The 19820-nt window shown below is 44.7% G+C and overlaps 1 protein-coding gene across 1 annotated transcript in view; it reads left to right on the top strand.

Moving 5' to 3' along the window:
* usp43a (ubiquitin specific peptidase 43a) overlaps positions 1-19820 on the top strand; it is a 66604-nt gene that overhangs the window by 20677 nt on the left and 26107 nt on the right. The window contains exons 3-5 of the mRNA XM_076171139.1: positions 7279-7382; positions 17662-17754; positions 19724-19820. The exon at positions 19724-19820 is cut by the window's right edge and continues 39 nt beyond it. Coding sequence (XP_076027254.1) covers positions 7279-7382; positions 17662-17754; positions 19724-19820 — 294 coding nt within the window. The remainder of the gene's footprint in view (positions 1-7278; positions 7383-17661; positions 17755-19723) is intronic.

The raw sequence follows: 19820 nt of genomic DNA, 5'->3' as shown, positions 1-19820 counted from the left end.
GTGAGGGTGCTGTGGAGGAAACCCACAGAGGGGAAGAGAGTCTCGCACATAAGTCACAGACCGGCATGTCTGGGAGAGGAAGGTGTTCAAACAACCAGCACATCTGTATTGGTGAAAATCCCTTCCACACAAGCCGTAATGCAGAAACGTCAACAGAATTTTGTCGTAAATAAAGAAGAAATGACTTTGCTTGAATTGATGTCTCGTAAACATCAGAGTTTTGTCCACGGCAGCAAACACTGATCGGAAATCGTCAAACTCTTGGCAGAAGAGCCTCTTGCAAAGGATTATGGGTATTGGTGAGTACCCAACTCAGATCAATGATTATAGGCTGTAAGAGTAACGCAAGGATGAAAGCAGTAACTGGAGTCTGGCGTAGACGAAAAGACTAATGTATGAATATAAAATAATTACTTGTTTAATGCAGATTCTTTTTCTCAGTAACTTTGCTATTTTGGCGTATAATTGAATGTTTTACTCCTGGTGAAGAAGAGTGCCATTAGCTGGTGCACATACTGATGAATTCGCACAAAGACAGAAGTGGGATTTCATTTTTCCATTTATCAGCAGTACATTGCTGTGGTTCCTCTGTGCCTCCACAGCAACATTTCGTCTTTTCACTGCGTTTTATGCCACTTATTATGTATCTTCACCTCGGGTAACCTTTAAGTTATACAAGGCGTCTGGAGGTTTTCTCTCTTACTGTAAATAGCGAGAAATCCAGTGCGTTGAGATCTGTAGCTGCGGTCGGGAGAAACCGGCAGGCAGTAGGTGTTGGAGACTTGAGTCACAGCAGGGCGTCTTTAGGCAGGACAGCCAGGGACGACAAGAGAAGCAATCTGTTCTTGTTTTTATAGCTCTCACACACACATTCGCACACTCATTCCATATAGTTCTCACCCCTAGCGTCCAGCGTGAGTGTGCGTTGTTGTGTTTTTCTCCTGTTTGTTGTGAAATACGGCTCTTTCGTCTCTGAATTGCCATTGCTGCTGTAACAAAAGAATTCCCTGCAATGGATCAATAATGTATATCTACTCTAAGCTATACAATGGCAAGAGTTTGTTAGACTTCCAACAAGAAAGCTAGAAATACGCTGATGCTTTTGTGTGTCATACACACACAGGCAGTATTGTACCAGTTAGGGCTGTGAGTTTCAGATCAAAGTCTTTGTGCGGCCTATGACATCACTGCAATGTGAGGATCAGGACCTGTCGAGGCGAAACACTGGCACGACCTCATTCAGAAAATGCAGGTACTTAGTTGTGCTTATGCGTCCTTGGAAGTTTATATCACTTGTGTGTGTGTGTAGGATGCACGGTGATCTTGCTGATACACAATACCTAGGAGTCCTTGCGACATCGCAAGCGGTGCTGATGGTGTTGATATGTACGCGTTTGACCTCTCATCAGTCACAGTGCGAGTAAACTGAGAGGGAAAGAGAGAAAAAAAACAAACCCCTGTACGACACAATGTTCTCCTCAACGTGACCTTTGCTCTGGTCTACACTCTAGAAACAAAGCAAACATCCCTGAGACTTGTCGTGCCGCTGAAGCTGGTAGTTTCAGGGTGCCGGAGGGCATCAGAGCTTCCATCAGCACTTATCACAAATAATCCACTTCGTATTCTCAAAGGCCCGTGCGTCTCCAAACCTCAGCATGTCCATCGGCCTTTATTAGATCACTTCTGTGTGCGCGGTCGGCAGCCAACACGAATTCGATAGACGAGATTAGGTTTCTGTGTGTCAACTGAGAATCACAAATATGGTGGAGGTGTTTACAGACCTCATACCGAGCGACGTCAGGCCGCTGAAGGGAGCGTGCCGAACATGATTCCTCCTCCAGACTGTGTGATTATGGAAGCCAAAGAGAAACCTTGTCACCAACTTCTCATCTATCTGTGCTGTGAGACATAACAACAGGACAAATTCAGAAAGAGATTTCATTCCTAGGTATTTTCCCACAGTATAAATTTGGACGTGTCTCCCACTGCAGTGTCTCACGCTGCTGTGTCTCATTCTGGTCAAAGATCTAATCTCAAATCTCTTTATTTGTGTCTCTGACGGCTCAAACTCCCACTCAGTAAGAGCCCCAGTTAACGCTTCACAGCTACGACAGGCTAATCACAACCTGTCGACTTAGACGATCAGAAGTGCTTGTGTAAATTCATATTGTGTGTTAGAGGGAGTGAAATTATGTCAGAATGTCTTAATGAGTAGTAGCTCACTAACTGACTCACCGGCCAACCTTTAGTTGTACTTGTACACTTACACTTACTTATTCAAAACAAGCTAAACTAAGCTAAGCTAGGCTAACTTCTGCTGTCTGGAAACTTTTTTTTTCTCCATTTGTTTGTTTTATTCTCCCTGGTGTTTTAATGCGACATTAACCTGTCTATGTCTCAAATGTCAACATCATATCCATGTGAAACTGGCTGAATTACAATCATTTATTAAAATGATTGGGAGTTTGTAGTTCCCTCTTGTCTCGCTTAGAAACTCTGATGGACTCTGTACAGATACAAATATAGTATACAAATACGTCTACCGGATTAATATGACAAATAACTAAAAATATTATTGTCCATTACTTAATTTCTTATTGCTGCGGCCGACCGTTGCATCTATTTTTGGAAGACAATAGCAGAGCCGGTGGTGTTATTATCCCTCAGGACCTAAATAAAGCCACTGTGCACTCGCTTCTTCATCCCATCCTGCACCCACAGCATCTTATCTCTTCCCTTTAACTGTCTTTCTTTTACATGCTCACACATACACATACACACACACACAGGCATTCTCTCTGCCTCTAAATTAGTCTTTCACAGGCTTTTTACTCTCGTTAGTCTGGCGGTGGAGGCATCCGTTCTCTCTTTGTGAGGTCCAGCTAAGAGGTGTTTGACCTACTTGCTGGTGGAGAAGGTGCCTTTCAGGTGTGCAGTGAAGAGCCGCGCTTTTCATTCCCTACGCAGAGAGAATGAAGTTTGAATGCCGGTCTGCGTCCGCCACCCTCGCTCCTCTCTTCACTGCAGAGAGACCTGTTGTGTTGCCGCTCTCAGGGCCGCCGACGCTCAGGGCCGCCGACACTTCCCCACAGAAAGCCTCCTTTCATTCCCGGGCACTTCACGTCCTCAGTTGGATATAACACATGAGAGGGAAGCTGTGAAATGCAACATGACGAGAGTAAAGACGGAGTACCTTGAAGCCGCACTTGATTATGCTATGTATTAAGTAAAGAGGAAGGACAATAAGAGGAAATCTAAACTGCTGATGTTAATTTTTTTTCCTACTTAAATCTGCTTCTATAAATATAAAATAATTTCTCGTAGTCTTCAGATGAGCATGATCTTTCTTCTCAGCCAACACTTCAGGTGTCTTTAAGACAAAATACAGACATTTTGATCAACTTTTTGACCTTAAGACATATTCCTTATTAACATATTTAACGGTTTGCGGCTGAATTTTCGCTTATGTGCACCGTATGTTCCATGTTTAGGTGTCGTCCACAGAAACCATGTTTGTCTTTTGTTTCAGACGAACAAAGCTGCTGCTGCCGCTTCTCTTTCTGCTTTTTTTCTGAGGCCATTCTGTGACTGATGAAAAAGTTCCCTGTTCCCATGTGTGGACTAGGGGAATGGGGCCAGCGTTTCCATAGCGATGCTTGTAACCTAGTCTGTCTCAGAGGGTCTGAGGCTTGTTCTCTATTGTCCTCCGGAGAAGAGGCAGAGAAATGAGTAAAAATGAAAGAATGTCTGCCGCAGCTCTGCTCGTGAAAACAGAATTAATGTGATGTACATATCAACGCTCATTGACGCTCATTAGCGGCGTCTCAGTTTTGATAAGAAACCCTCGTCTCCACCGGAGCCTAAAGATCCACGACACCTCAATACCCTGAAAGTCTTTGCCCTGTATGTGTGTGATTTTTAACTTAAATTGTGTTTGCTGCAGACAGAAATCGCTTTAGGGAGCTTGGGTCCTTAAATGACATCTGGATTATTGGACTCATCTGTAAGGTGTCATGTTGGGCAAAAGAGAGAAGAAGTTGCAACAAGCCTGAATAATGTCTGAAACAGCACATAGAGAAAAAGTTGTTCTTGTTACCTTTCAAATTAATTGATGAAGATGAAGTTTTGCGACAGATTTCGAGGCAAATCTCGGAATCTGTCCACATTTTTTTGACATTTTCTTGAAAACTAAGATACATTTTAATGAACTTGTATTTCATGATCCAGATATTGACATCATTTCAACTCAGTTATGGACGTACATACTTAGATGCAAAAGAAAGCAATGCAGTAGTTTGAAGGTCATTTCAAGGAACAATTTGACTTTACGTTTAAAAAATGTAAACACTTCTTTTGGATTCAAAGCCTTCATGTATGTGCACTGTTAGATGTGTTGGCTTCCTTACCAGATTTATGGGTCTAAATTGTCCACAAAGCTGGATTCATACGCGGCCCAGCTGAGATTCACAAGCTGTGCCTCTCAAGTGCTGCAAATGAGCTTTTGGGTAATTTTCTGTTTTCACGCTTGCACCCAAGCCTGCGCAGCCCGAGCAGAACTGATGCAACAGCAACGCAAAATGGAAATTGAAGTCGATCTGAAATAGCCTGCGCCGCACAGCGTGGTCCCCAGGTGCCGATGAATCCCTTTTCCAATCTCTGCAGCTCGTGCAGGGTTTCTAAACTGTCCATTACCTTCCAGAGAGGAAACGAGCGGCAGGCTGCTGCAGGGCAGAGCTGCCTCGGCCCGTGTTGTTTACACCTCACGCCGTTTATTTCTCGCCACCTTTCTGCTCTTTTCTCTTAAAGGTTTCTGTTTTTACTTGAATACGTCGCAAGTCAATGCCAAAATGGTCGTGCAGGGGTACTTACGCTGAGGTGTAAACGTGGAATTGCAGGATAGCCGCTGAACAAGCTGAAGTTGAGGCTAAATCTACTTTTTTTTTCTAGTCTCTGTTGTGTTGTAGCTTTGAACACAAACTGTCACATATGCCTATTGGCTTTATGATTCTCAGTATTCTGTGTGTGTATGTCTGTGTGTACGTGCGCTCAATGAAAAAGTTTTCAAAGAAGCCAAAACATGCCGCGCTGTTCAAAGTGATCCGAGCAGTGATCGGATTGTGTTTGAACAACAGAGAAGCTTTGTTCAAATGGTATTGTCATCGTTTTCAAAGGCAAAATATGAGAGGACGGCAAACAGACCCTTATATCCCCTGAGACAGCAGCCAGACCTGGAACACCAACATGTTGTCTTTATCAAGGGTTGTCAACAAACACACACACACACACACACACACACACACACACACACACACACACATACACACACACACAATATCTCTGTGCTGTGGAATTGCATGGAAACTGCTGTTTTAATCCTCAGGAATGTTGGTTAGGATTTTCCTCACAGGTGATAGTCGCTCTTTTTACATTTCATCCATAACAGCCCTGAAGAAAACTACTGCTCCCTGTAGGTTTGTTGCAGTTAAGTTAGTTACCATGGCAGCCAGGATAAACCCTCTCAAAAAATGCTAATCCTGATTCCTGTGACGAGCACCAGGACTCAGATGGAAGTGAGACCGACTGTGAACGTTTTGAGTGATTCAATGTTGCTGTTTGTTTAGATTATAGAACGCTTCCAAATGTTTGTATTTCTGTACTACCCCTCCAAATTGTAGTACAAACTGGCTTTTTGGGACACATATTTATTTAAATGCATCATTGGAAGTTCATTGGAGAGAGCAGGTGTGTTTGTTGTAATGGATGTAATAAAAAAGGATTACGGCTGTTTTGTTCTGTTCTCATGCCGCTTAAATAGGAGCATGAAAACATAAAGGAGCGGTGTGAAACCTGGAGGATCCACTGTTACTCTAAAAGTCTACTTCCTGGATGATTGAGATGTTCTGAGCCTGGTTGGAGGTCTCGGCCTGGGCAGCCTCCTCTCAGGGTCAAGTCCATCCACGTGTGCAGACTTTGAAGGACAGTCAAACGTGGACGCGCCGGCTGAATATGAAGGCAGAAGCTAATCCAATCACGCCGTATTGTTCTTTGATAAGGATCAGAGTGGCGCTACTCCATAATTTATGTGTTTACCTGAAACTCCAACGTGGAGCGTTTCCTGCTTTGTGATTTGCTCATTTGTATTCCACATAGACAGGAAGCAGAGACGCTGCAGCCATTTAAAGTTGAAGAAGAGGAAGATGAAAGACATATGAAGTCATGTTTCTGTTTAATATCCCCGGTGTAAGGATCATTTTAGCGTTAGCTTTATCTCAATGTTTGCACGTCTCTGTGTATGTCTTAAATCAGTAATAACCACCTGGTGTTAGTTGACACATTTAATATAAACTAACTATGATTAGAATCCAACAATCTGCTGCTCCGCATCCCTAAGTTGTATTTTCCCATCTTTTATTCATTACCATCTCTCTTTTATTCTTTTATTTATCTGAAGTTTCCCGTCTCGCTGTTTCCCACTCAGCACGCCGGCGACATCATCAGTATCACAGGCGTTTAGATTATTTAGGAGACATCAGCGTGACGCTTCAGATGAGTGACGGCTGAAACGCTCCGACTTCAATCTGTGTTGACGTTTTTCACTGTTGACTAAACACTGCAGCTTTCCTAGGCATCTCTCTCTCTCTCTCTCTGTCTCTGTCTCTCTGTGTGTCTCTCTCTCTCTCTCTCTCTCTCTCTCTCTCTCCCTCTCTGTCTCTGTGTCTCTGTCTCTGTCTCTCTCGCTGTCTCTGTCTCTCTCTCTCTATCTCTGTGTCTCTCTCTGTCTCTCTCTCTCTGCCCCTTGCTCTGTCTCTGTCTCTCTCTATCTCTATCTCTGTCTCTCTCTGTCTCACTCTGGGTCTTTCATTTGACCATATTGTTTTACTATTGGAATGAGTGAATTACAGGGAGGTTGATCCTCCTTCCAGTCTTCCAGTCTTAAGCCACATGCCAGACCAACTTTGACTTTGAGTATTGTTTTGTAAATCGTGTGGGTCAGAGGTCAAAGTTAAAGCGTTCGGCTTGCACATCAAATTGAGATAAACTGACTTGCATAACATCATATCTAAAATGTTCTATATATGTGAATAACAACGACCCCAAACTTGTGGGCTTTACTAAGTGTATCAAAGCACATAACAATATAATTTCCTTAATTTCTTACTTTTGTCCCCTGCTTTTTTTGCATTCACGTTGTAGAGTTTTTGTTTTCTTTGTGCCTCTGGCTGCACGGTGACGTCTCTCAGTGTGAGTTTCTGAGTGTGTCTCTCTGTGTCTCTGCAGGGTCCCGGTGCACTGGAGGACCCCTGCAGTTCCAGTCCAGCCATGACGCAGCAGCCTGGGGGCCGACACAGTTTTGTCCAGGAACACTTCCAGGCTCAGTACAGGTGAGAGCCTGGCTGTTGTTGTTCTTAGTTTTCTTTTTTGTCTTCGTCTTTGTCTTTGTCTTTGTTTTCTTTTTCTTTTTCTTCTTCTAGATGTCAAACCCAGTGAGTTTCCTCACCTTTATAAAAATGAAAAACAGGACCACAGTAAACTTTGGTATCTCATCAGTTATGCAGTGTGTAGCCTGGAATCCACCAGGCGGAGTGTCTATTATCCTGAGGTTGTGTTTGCATAAACAGATTTTAATATATGCCATTAAAGAGAATAGAAAATTCTGCACAGGTGAGAATTCTTTTCCCCCCCTGTGGGGAGGAAAGTAGGCCAGACGGGCCTGTGAAGGATTGTGGGGATTTGTCTTTGTGGCCTCGTGGCTCAGCAAGAATGGAACAGGAGAAAATCAAAGTTCTCCACTTTAATTGGCCCTCTAATAGAATGAGACACTCCACCTCCATCTGACCTTGTGAGCACATTTGGCCGTCTGAGCTAACTTTGCTTCGCGGCGCCCCTCACTTGACTCCTGCTCAGGGCTCTATGAGGTTACTTGATAAATTGCTGCTGCTTCACCGGCATGGTGTGTACGCTCGTTTCCACGCCGACACATTCTTGTTTTTGGTTTGCAATTCAGAAAATTATAAAAACAGCGTCCAGCAGAGACTTAATTTATTCATTAGATTCTGGTTTTAAGGGGGGGGGAATACAGATGAGATGAAGAGGAGGTCAGCTGAGGTGCTGGGGTGTTTGGGTAACAGAAGAGGTTTTATATGTATGTGCAATGTATATGCAAGTAAGAAATAATGGTAATGTTAACATTTTCATCTATTTAAGATACAGAAGCATTTATATACATAACAATACAGTAAATGTTCAAACTTTTCCCCAGAAATGAAAGAATCTACATTTAAATTGTGTTCTTTGTAAGTCTGCAGTTTGTCTGAAGCATGCAGAGGCGGTGGAGACTGGACTCTGACATGACAAAACAAAGCAGAGCCACTAATTCTGCCTGATTGTCCTCTTTGCTGTTTTATCAGAGAGTTATGTTGTCGTCGCCGTAACAAATCTTGATGAATGCAGGTGTAGAGGCACATCACATGTTCGCCTCTCAGTCGCTGCCTGTTGTCTCGTTACATTGATTTAATGAGTTCAAACTGCAAAGCTGACGAGGCACTAATTAGGTAACACTGAGTGAAAACACTCTTTCAGCAGTTGACACCATTGTGAGGAGTTAATTCTTGCGTGAGGTGTTGTGACAGGCCGCCACCAGATTCTGCTCTATTTTTACAGTTCTCAGGTGGAAACGTGGAGAGGAATCCCGTTGCTAGGGGAACAAAAGAACAAAGCTGTCTGATCAGTTGTTGTTGAAAGGTGATGACGCCAGAGAACGCTTGCAGTTGCGATTTCACTAGTGGTCAAACCGGCGGCCCGCAGATTATGGATGGTGTGTGAGCCAGTCAATGAAAAGGTCGAGCCCCAGACACTCGCACAGTATTGATCAGGGCATTCTGAGGTCAACCAGCCCTGCATTGGTCGGTTTAACCAGCCGCTCACTGGTGGATGATGGATTAAAATGGGTACGAATTGAACCTCGACTCCCATGATGCTCGCCGCCCGACTAATTGAAAGCGGTAGCCACAGAATCTGTACGATGGAGAAGGTCAGGTGATCATGCAAAAAGACGATCCGTCTGTCACCTCATCTCTTCCATTACTGCTTCCATAGAGCTCTCTCTCTCTCTCTCTCTCTCTCTCTCTCTCTCTCTCTCTCTCTCTCTCTCTCTCCCTCTCTCCCTCTCATACGCACACAATTGTTTATGTGACATTATCAGATTAGGTGCCAATTTTTTAGCTAAAAATTTCCCTGCACACGTCTCTGGAAAACCTTTCTGCCTCTTGGGTGGTCCAGTACACTGCTACACACACACACACACACACAGTTATTTTTCGTTCCAGTTATATTTAGACGAGCATCTCTGCGTGCCTCAGTTGTGCGGCTCAGAATGCAGGAAAGGAAAGGTTTGCACCTTCAGTTCTCTTCAGCCGCTGCGATTCACTCCACATACCACACACACACACACACACACACACACACACACACACACACACACACACTTCAATGTGCCGTCACTGAGTGGGGGGTAATTGACTTCATGTACTACACAGATTCAGGCTCGTACATGTACACACACACACACACACATAAATGCATAGACATTTATATTTCCACACACACACACACGTTATCATTATAGATTTGTGTAATTAGTTCTCCATGTTGCTTTGTCCTGTGATTATTCTACAGGGACCCTGGAGAGGCTGAGAATGGACCTTCATAATTGTGGTTTTGTAGTTTGCCTTACAGCCTTAATGACATAATGTGTGTGTGTGTATGTGTTTACTGTAATGCAAGCACTTGAATCCTATGGCTGCAGTGAGGCGTGTGTGTGTGTGTCCTTAGACATTGTGAAGCAGTTTTCACCTGTTGGCACAATCCAGCGTGTCGTCATGGTTGAGCAATGCAATTAATGATTATTTGAATTATTGGGGAATCGTTTGATTTTTTTTGCATGAGTTCATTATTTCATCTTCAGCTCAGGTTAATTGCTTAGAGATTGAAATCTCACACATTCCCAAGGACCAATGTAACGTTTTCACATGGCTCATTTTTTGATAAACGACCAAAGCGACTAAAATTGTAGAGTAATTTTCTGTTAATGCACTTAATCAATCAACTATTGAGACGTCTTGTTGTCAAAGAACCCTACACTCATCAGGTTCATATACTTCAGTCATGTCAAAGTCAAAGATTCCCTCCACGTTTACACACACAAGGACACGTGGAGCTGATTGGATTCACCTGCACATTCAGAAGCATCAACATGATCCAGGCTTCCACTGAAAACATGCTTGTCCATTCACATCACCAAGTTAGATAGCAGAACAATTGGAGAACGCCCAGATTTGTCAAACATTATCAAAGGATGTACGGCAGACTGAGCACGTCATTTCTAATCACACCGGCACGATCGGCAGTTGATAAAGACGCACCGGAGCCCAAAAGCTGATTTCTATTGTGGTCCTTTGGGGATAGAAGAGGAAACGAGATGACAGATCTGGAGAGGAGAGACGAGTACAAAGAATTCCTCCTCCTCCTCCTCCTCCTCCAGTGAGATGCAGTGAAAACTACCGTGCAGGGACAAATACATTAGCCTGTAGGTTGAACCAGAAGAAGAAACCTCACCATGTCAGAGATGTGTTGGTGTCACTGTGGATATTTTGAGGATGTGGTTTGTGATGGCGTTGGAACAGGATTTCACTTCGTATGTCATCTTCTCTCCCCCTCATATATTTACATAATTGGAGGTGGCTGGTCCATTTAAAGTGTGTGTGTGTGATGTTTGTGTGAAGTCGCGTCAGTCTGCAGTTCAGTGATTTGACACATTCTGGAAGTTATGGCGTATTATTATTATTATTGTTATTATGGCTGCTCGCAAATCATGAGTAGAGGGAAAGGTGTGTGTGTTTGTGTGTATGACAGAGAGAGAGAGTGAGAAAAAGGAGAAGAGGAGAATATGTGATATTAGATATGCGTAGGTATCGCTGAGTGAAAGTGAGTTGTTTTTTTGGTTACTGTCACTTTAAGGCCCCTCCCCAAAGGCCCTTCAGTCCTGATTGGTGCTGGTGGACACCTTTGGGAACGTTGTTGTTGTGGAAGTAGGAGACAAAGCTGCTCAGGACCAATGAGTTTAACCTACAGAATGCATTTCTATAGGCACGTTTGCACAGTGAGTTGTCCACATCCACCAGACTTCATCTTCATCTTCATCATAGTCAAGTTGCAGTCGTCATGGGTGGCGTGTCCAATTCAGTCGATCATGTAGTAGTCAATATCACCTTAGTTGGTGGTTCAGTGCAGCTGTGTGTGTGTGTGTGTGTGTGTCACAGTTTATCTCAACATAAAGGGATGGGTGAGTTTAGATTACGTAATAACACACAACCGCAAGGCTCCTTCATTAATCCATAGAGTTTGCTTGTAAAATTAATGAACACTACTCGTCTCTTCCAGCCTTGATCTGCTGCTGCTAATTTGCACAGAACTGGTACAGAAATTAGTGTGTGTGTGTGTGTGCGTGCGTGTGTGTGTGTGTGTGTGTGTGTGTGTGTGTGTGTGTGTGTGGCATGTACAGTATAAGTTACTGTAGGCCTGAGCTTTGACTTCTACTTTGATAATGACTCATTACCTTTTCCTCTGTTGTTTGGTTATTATGTAAATGGACTCTGCTGTTTATTCTACTTCAAAGCGTTCATTACATTTTCAAATTAAGCTCTGATGAAGAAACTCTGAGCTTACATTTTGATATTTTCCAGCAGTGAGTTGCCCTCATTTGTTGACTAATACCTGGACGACTGCTTCATGTTGGTTTCAGTCCGTGTTGCGTTCAGTGGCTCCCTCTTCCCTCTCCTCCTCCACCACCTCCCTCTCTCCCTCTTCTCCTCCTTTTTGCATCATATTATCCCCGGCGAATTGGAGTCACTGCGGCGCTTTCCCTCTAAACGCTCTCTAACCGAGCAATCACTCCCTCGCAATCTCGACGTGTCTTTATTCTGCTGTCTCTGGCTGTCTCTTTCACTTCTCCTCTCCCTTTCTCCCTCTTCACCCTCTTTTTTCTCTCTTTCCTATTCCTCTCCTATCTGGCGGCAGCTCTCCTCAGAGGCATGCGGCGGAGTTGTCTGATCTGAATAAATGTTTGCGATTAGAGTCGGTGTCGTCTTGCGGTTTGGGCCGCTGAAGTGAGAGACGGCGCTCCAGTCGCCCCTTAAATGAGTCTTTGTCAGCCTGCCTTTGTCTGTCACTCTAGTTGTGGCGTCCATATTTGATGGTGTGGGAGATGTGCAGAAAGCTCCCAACTCCTTGAGATTGGTTACTCTCTTCCCCTAATGTGGTGGGTTTGTTTGGTTAGATGCAGAATAGATGTGAGAGTTTTGCCTGTGATACAGTTTATATACGTTTCTTTCGTTGTCAGGTGAAATCCTTGTAGCACCAATTTACTGGGCTCACATTATTGGTTTTGTTTTTCGTTCAGTTCAGTTTAGACAGCTGATGTTGTTTGGGGTCGTATTCAAAGGAATCTGTATTTGCACCGTGTTCTCGATGCTCCTTGGGATCCCTCAGCAAGATGTGTGAGGAGAAACATCTCAGCCTGCTGCGTCTGTGACCGGGTGAAGCAGCGGAGCATGGATGGACTGAAGAAGAAAATGTTTGAAGAAGAAAATGCCATTGATAAATTCACGTGGCGCTCCCTGGTTGACCTCTCGTCGGCTCTGTCTTGTCAGGCCTCTTGGCCAGAGTTTGACATTCTCTTCTCTAACTTGGAAGCTTTGGCCCCCTGCTGTTCTTTCTCCCAGCCTCCTGCTGACGCCACCCAGCTGCCTGCACCACGCGCTTTGAAGTAGATGCTAGCAAGTTAGAGCGGTGCTGTTTTATTCATGCCTATTTTTCTGACATATATGGGACGCTGTACTCTGAATACATACGGACAAATGCGAATATGTAAGCGTGCTATAAATGACTTCTCTAATGTTTAAAACGTGTTTGATGTTAACTTTACATCAAATAATCAACATGAGCCTAAAATACTCATCAAACTCTACAGCTGACGTGAGGCCGTCATGGAGGCAGGATAACAACAGTGGTGTGTGTGTGTGTGTGTACAAACTTGCTTACTCACAAGAAGTATTTGACGCAGAGATATTAAATGTAGCATAAAAGTAAACATGGATTTCATTCAGGCTAAACAAACACTTATGCAAATGAGAGCATAAGTATCAACAACTGGTAGTAGTAATTAAACAGAAACACTTCATATAGAAAAGAATCTGCGTTCACCCCCAGGCTGACTGGATACAGCAGCACCGATGGGGAAAGAACAGGCAGGCGTGTGTTTGTGTGTTCAGTGTGTAGACAACATCCACCTGCATCTCATCACCACTGCTGTGTGGGTTTGCATAGAGGATAACAGGAGCGGGATCTCTTGGTGTTCCATTGTTTGGCATCATTGTGTTTCAGACTTCACTCAAAGCTGCTGGATATTCTCTGTACATATGCAGTGTGAACATAAAGCTTGGCTCTGTGTGTGTGTGTGTTTGTGTTTTGCCTCAGTCATCTTAGATTTGTGCTGCTGTCAGTACGGCGTTCCTTTGAGATAAGGGAAATGTTTTCCTGGTAAATAGTGATCTATGAGCCACTTTAGCCATGTAGAGCTGCTGGACAGAGAGCCAAGCACACACACACACACATCCCAGTTTGAGTGTGTGTGTGTGTTTCCTGGTGAATTAGGAGTTGTCTAAATAATATTAGCACTTAAAGTTGACCTTATAAGAAGTTGTTATCAGTCTTTTAATGTTTAAGCTTCAAAGGAATGCACACAAGCGGCAACACACCAGCAATGTGTGTGTGTGTGTTTGTGTGTGTCTATTAGTAGTAGTTTGAGCAGATAGCACAGACAGAGGCAGCCTTTGTTTGGAGAATTACTTCCTCCTCATGTCTGGGCAGTGTTTTCCTGCAACTTTACCCTGTGCAGCTACATTGAATTTGCTTGTGTGTGTGTGTGACTGTGTGTGTAGAGACTGAGTTAGCAATGTGAGAAATTTACCTTGTGAACCTTTATTTTATTGAGTAGTACGTGGACAAAGTATATCATGTATATCAGGAGTATAAACTAGGAGATTTGCCCTAATAGCCGGCAAATACACTTCATAAAGCAGGAGGTCTCTTTCTATTTTATTTTATTCTATTTTTATTGCATTTTGGTCAGATATTGTGGACTCGGGGAGTTACACAAATAACTGCAGTAGTCGATGCTTACTCACACTCATAAGAACCGGTGTAGAGGCTTCAGTGTGCAGCCCTGTGCCCGACGTCCTCATGGATGGACAGAGAGATGCTAACTTGATCCTTCAGACCTGAGGGTTTCATGGGCTGGTTTGAGAAGCTTCTTTGAGTGGAAGCTTCTTAAAATGGAAGCGTTGGGAGCTGCATATTTCTGCCACATCATCAATCTATAACACCGCAGAACTTCTGCAGTCACAGGATCTGAATGTGGATGAGCTGAGAGTTTCAAGCTCAGGAAACTGAACTCGTCTATGAGTTTGTGAGTTGCTAATATAACTTTCAGTGAATTGGTTTGGTGGTTGGAAAGTTCGAAATTGCCCGCAGGTGTGAGCGTGAGTGTGTCGTCCCCCCCGTCACCCCTGGACCCTGCACAGGGTGTGTGTGTGTGTGGAGACGGGATAGAAGAGCATCAACAACACAGCGTGGAAGAAAATTGGACATTTTAAAACAACACAAAGCTACTTTAGCCTGCAGGAGTAGAGGGAAGATGGGAAAGATTGCATCAGGAACTCTGCTTGTTTCACACACACACTACACATCAAGAAGACAAATGAAGCCCAAAAGAAACCCTGTAATAATGACACACTTCTTTCACACAGTTGTTGACGTTGTGTTTATGCTGTCAGTCGCCTTAACGCCACGTCTGGATTACCTGGCGGTTCTGGCTTTGTCCCCACACACACACATTAACATATCGTCGACTGTAAATGTTACTAATGAAATGTGTTAAGCATGTGTCCCTAATAAAATGGTAGTGTGTGTGTGTGTGTGTGTGTGTGTGTGTGTGTGTGTGTGTGTGTGTGTGTGTGTGTGTGTCAGAGAGCTCTTGTCTGAGCAGTCCACTTATCAGAGTTAATTTCCCCCGACAGGAGCCTGCCTGGGCTCCTTGCACACACACACATAGAAATCCACGACCACTGACACACGACTGACTGGCAGACGGACAGACAGTGGAAATGAAGTGTCTCCTCTCTGTGTTTCAGCCCCAGAGTGCTGCTGGGCCCTGCAGGACTTTAGATGTCTATAAAGTTCTCTGTGTTTTGATATAGGAGACGTTACAGAAGAAGTACTGTGTGTGTCTGCTGTCTGATACTTGGACTATGATTGGAATTCAACAGCATTCAGGGGTGGAGAGTTTAAACTGCAGGATATATTTGATTATTATTAACAGGTCAACTGTAACAATTTATATTTAGTTCTGAAAGTTGAGTATTTTAAAGTGACTAAACCTCATTTTCAGACTTTCTTGTTGAGTAACTTGCAGCATGGAACCCAGTGCACCTGCTTTAACACGGCTCATGTGTCTTCTCCCGAGCCCAGACCTTCATCCATCACTGTCTGAGGAGCGTCAGCCGACAGTGTTTACACCTTCAATAAGGTCGCGGCCTCAGCCACTAAACAATCGAGCTCCCCTCGACAACAACAGTCGCGTTCCCCCAGGGTGCAGCCAGAAACCGTGACCGGGCGAAGCTTTGCTCCCATGAATTTATTTTATCTTAAACTCGAGTGAACTCTCGCCTCTCACCCCAGAGAATGGAAAGAAAAATCTATCTATCTAATGCAACTGAGGCTCTAGTTATTATTTCAAGTGGTTGTTGTGGCTCACACACACACACCACACACACACACACACACACAGACACACACAGACAGAAACACACGCACACACACAAACAGATTGCTGCAGACTGACAATGCCTGAAAGTGAGAGATTGACTGAATGTGTGCCTGTGGTGATGTGAATCATGATGTAGCTGTGATGCATGGTGTTACATCGCTAAATCGATACGTAAATCATGCGCCGAGGCCCGTACAAATAATCATCATCAGTCTGCCGCCGAAACACTTATCGACACGCAGCCGTCGGGACGTCGCCGCATTAAGAACGCAGTTAACAACCACAGGAGACGCAGTGATGGATTCCACCCCTGAAGAGGCTGGAAGCTGAAACACGCTCCTCATTTAAAGTTTCCTGTAAGTAAACAATGAAATTCAGCCAAACACAACAAGAATGCAACAGCAGAGGAATCCAATAACCGCATAAGAGAGCCATGGATCAGCAGATATATGGAGGCAGGAAGGAACGAGAGATGAACCCAAACAAGCACACACAGTAAACATGTTCACACTAACAGCCTGCCTGCTTTGATGCAGTCGGTGCTTTAAGGTTGCATCGTTCCACCTTGTTCCTGTGATGAGGTGCCAAGAGTTCATGGTTCAGTGTTTAGTGTTCTTCACCACAGAGCCACGCTGAGATGAGTAAGAGCTTCACATCTGCACGTTTGTTGTTGTGCTGCTGCTGCTGCTCTCCAAAGTGAAAGAGAGGTGGACTGCTGCTTTGACGCCGGGAGGTTGTTCCCGCTCTTGCTCTCGCTCCGTGCCAGCGATGCACACAACACGCACACCTGCACACAACACGCACACCTGACAGTTATTCTAGTCTAGTGGAGAACGTTCCTGCTGGTGAAGAGTTTGGAATGTGTGTGTGTGATGCTGTGTGTGTGTGTGTGTGTGTGTGTGTGCGTGTGACTCGGGGCTGTCTGCTTTAGTGAGTACAAACTGACATCATTAACCAGGCTGAGAGCGACTGCTGCTGCTGCTGCTGCTGCTGCAGGCCGGAGAGAACGTGACAGCAGAAATGTGGAGTTAGAACGCTCCTGTAAGAGTTTGACATCTTCTTTGTCCGTCTGTCTGTCTGTCTACTTTGGATATCTCTCTTTCTCTCTTTGCTCTTCATTTTCCTTTCTTCTGTCTGTCCAACCTCTGACCTTTATTCCCAGCTTCACAACTTCAGCATTTCTCTTTAATCCTTCCTTCTCTCTCTCTCTCTCTCTCTCTCTCTCTCTCTCTCTCTCTCTCTCTCTCTCTCTCTCTCTCTCTCTCTCTCTCTCTCTCTCTCTCTCTCTCTCTCTCTAATCATCCCTCCTGATGTGTTGCTGCACCTTTCGTCTCATGGTCCAGATGGTTGTGTTTCACTGCTCAGTTTTCCCTACAGTGCACATAGAAAATGCACATTTTGCTACTATGGAGGCTCTAAGTGCAGCAGACAGCAGATTCCAGCTGTGTGTGACTGCGTGCTTAAAGAGAAGAGAGGATGTTTGTGCTTCCAGGTCTTTGGACTGTGGTGAGGATTCAGAATGGACACTAACGTTCATCACTTCCTCTCCTCTCCCCAGCACACGGATCAAACCCCTGTGTGACGGTCAGAGTGGGAGGGTCGACACTTCTGTTCCATATTTAAAGGATGTGAGCAGAGTGGAGGAGTGTTAGATGGGAAAAGAGACAGTACGTCATCATATGTGTTAAAAAGGATCTCTCTCTCTCTCTCTCTCCCCCCCCTCCCCCCCTCCCTCTCTCCCTCTCCCTCTCCCTCTCCCTCTCCCTCTCTCCCTCCAGGTCTTCTCTGACATGCCCTCATTGCCTTAAGCAGAGTAACACCTTTGACCCGTTCCTATGCATCTCCCTGCCAATCCCCCTACGACAAACCAGGTGACGTACAACACACACACACACAACACCATACACTCAAAACACGAGACAAAGACAATACCTCAGGTAAAGATTTGGAGCTCTTGGTCTCTTTAAGTACCGTTGGATTTAGTGTTTCCAGTAGCAGACTCCACTCATTTTGAAACCCTCACATGGTTAAACCGCTTCAATTAGCAGTAAATGTTACACAAATGCAGATAAGCTGAACTCTTCTTCTCACACTTTAATCCGAGCCAAACAGAGACAAAATGGCCTTAAAGAGTGAACAAAACTCTGCCTGTAAAATCAAATGAGAGGATTTGTGTCACTCTGGGCGCTCAGTGGCGCCTCCTATCTGAATATGGAGGCGCCTGAACTCCCTGCCAGTGTGTGTGTGTGTGTGTGGCCTGTGGCTGCAGTTTGCCGAAATCTCAAACAAAGACCAGGGCTGATCGGACACACAGAAACAAGCGCACGCACACACACACATTGATCGACTTCTGAATGCCGTTTTGTATCACTGCTGTGCACACTGAGTGAAAATTGTAGAGATGCTGTAGTTCAGCTGGGTAAGATGCTGCTGATGTAAACAGGTTACAGAGGAGAGGAGAAGCAGAGTCTGGGGGCAGCTCAGACCTGTGGGTTTGTCTTAGTGGAGGCATTTCGAGACACACACCGTACACACACACACTCTCACACACACTGCGGTGTTGCAATATAAGTATGAAGGGAAAATGAAAAGAATATTCTAACTTCTGTTTCTCTAACTTTGTAGAGAAAGCCTTAAACCCTGTGCTTGGTGAGAGCATCTGAAGGCCCCAGTGGGTCTGAGTGTGTGTGTGTGTGTGTGTGTGTGTGTGTGTGTGTGTGTGCTTCATCTGAACCCTCTGCCGTTACAAAGCTCCACTAACATTCAATCAGATGCAGAGTCAAACTCCAGCCAATTCATAATTAATATCTTTCCAAAAGTCACTTTCCCGTCTCGCCCCTTCTGTCTTTGTGCTTCATTAAGAGCACAGCGGCGTATCGCCATGCCGACTGGAAACAGAAACCAGTTCATGAAATTAAAACAGCAACTAATTAATGAGTAGAAAGAAAGGAGAGTGTGATCACATCGCTGGTGTTTGATGACTTATTTAAGCAGTGATTCATCGCTCAACAGCTCCATCTTTGCTTGGCACAGAATATGAATCTGGTTGATTGTGATGATGCGATGCTTTCAAGTGTCTGCAAGCTGCACAGGCACCAACAGGAGGAAGAGCGGCATCAAGAGATCAGAATAACTCTGGCAGGAACGTGAATAATACCCTGAACACAACACGAGCAGCACTTTGGCTTTAAAGGAACCACTCCGTACCGTGTTTGTGTCGAGCGCGGTGGGGAAACATATGGCGAGGGGCCCGTCTGCTTCAGCGGTGACGATCGGGCTGCGATCCAGCCGAGCGTTGGCAGATTGCGCGGACACCTGGCGTCACACTTCTCTTTTCAGTGTCTCGGCCCTTTCCGACAAAGTAAACAGATTCACACGACTCACCTGAACAATGCGTGATGGGGAACAGGAAGCGGCCGTGTCGGCGAATCAGTCGTCGTCTCCACAATGAGAGGAACTCATAGATCCTGTCGTCTTCCTCTTCTGTCAACCCCGAGTGATCAAATACAATCAGACGCACCGACACACAGCGGGACGAGAAATGAAACCTAATGTCAGATATCATGTTAAACACTGTGTCGCCATGGGAACGGTTCTCATATTTGTTGTCATTGTATTGTATTGATTATTTTGTCTTGAAATACAATTTATGTGTTTATCCTTGTGTGTGTGTATGTGTGTGTGTGTGGGTATTTCTAGTCAATGCAAAATCTGAATTGCTAAACACCTTGGCGTTTTGACACAGCACGTCATCTACCTCCTTCTGTTTGTCCATTTAACACCAGCGCTTAAACTCGCAGTGACGACACACACTCACACACACTCCTCCCTCTCCCACAGGCCCTTGTGTGTGACTCTGGTGTTAAACGCAAAGGGTCAGCGGTACCTGCGGGTGGGACTGGCTGTTCCACTCTTTGGCTCTGTTGCCTGCCTGAGA

Source organism: Genypterus blacodes, unplaced genomic scaffold, assembly GCF_046128005.1.
Source record: "Genypterus blacodes isolate CSIRO-AG114 ecotype Tasmania unplaced genomic scaffold, CSIRO-AGI_Gbla_v1 ptg000240l_1, whole genome shotgun sequence".
NCBI lineage: Eukaryota > Metazoa > Chordata > Actinopteri > Ophidiiformes > Ophidiidae > Genypterus > Genypterus blacodes.
The sequence above is the reverse complement of the archived record's forward strand: the minus strand, read 5'-3'. Positions and strand labels throughout refer to the sequence as shown.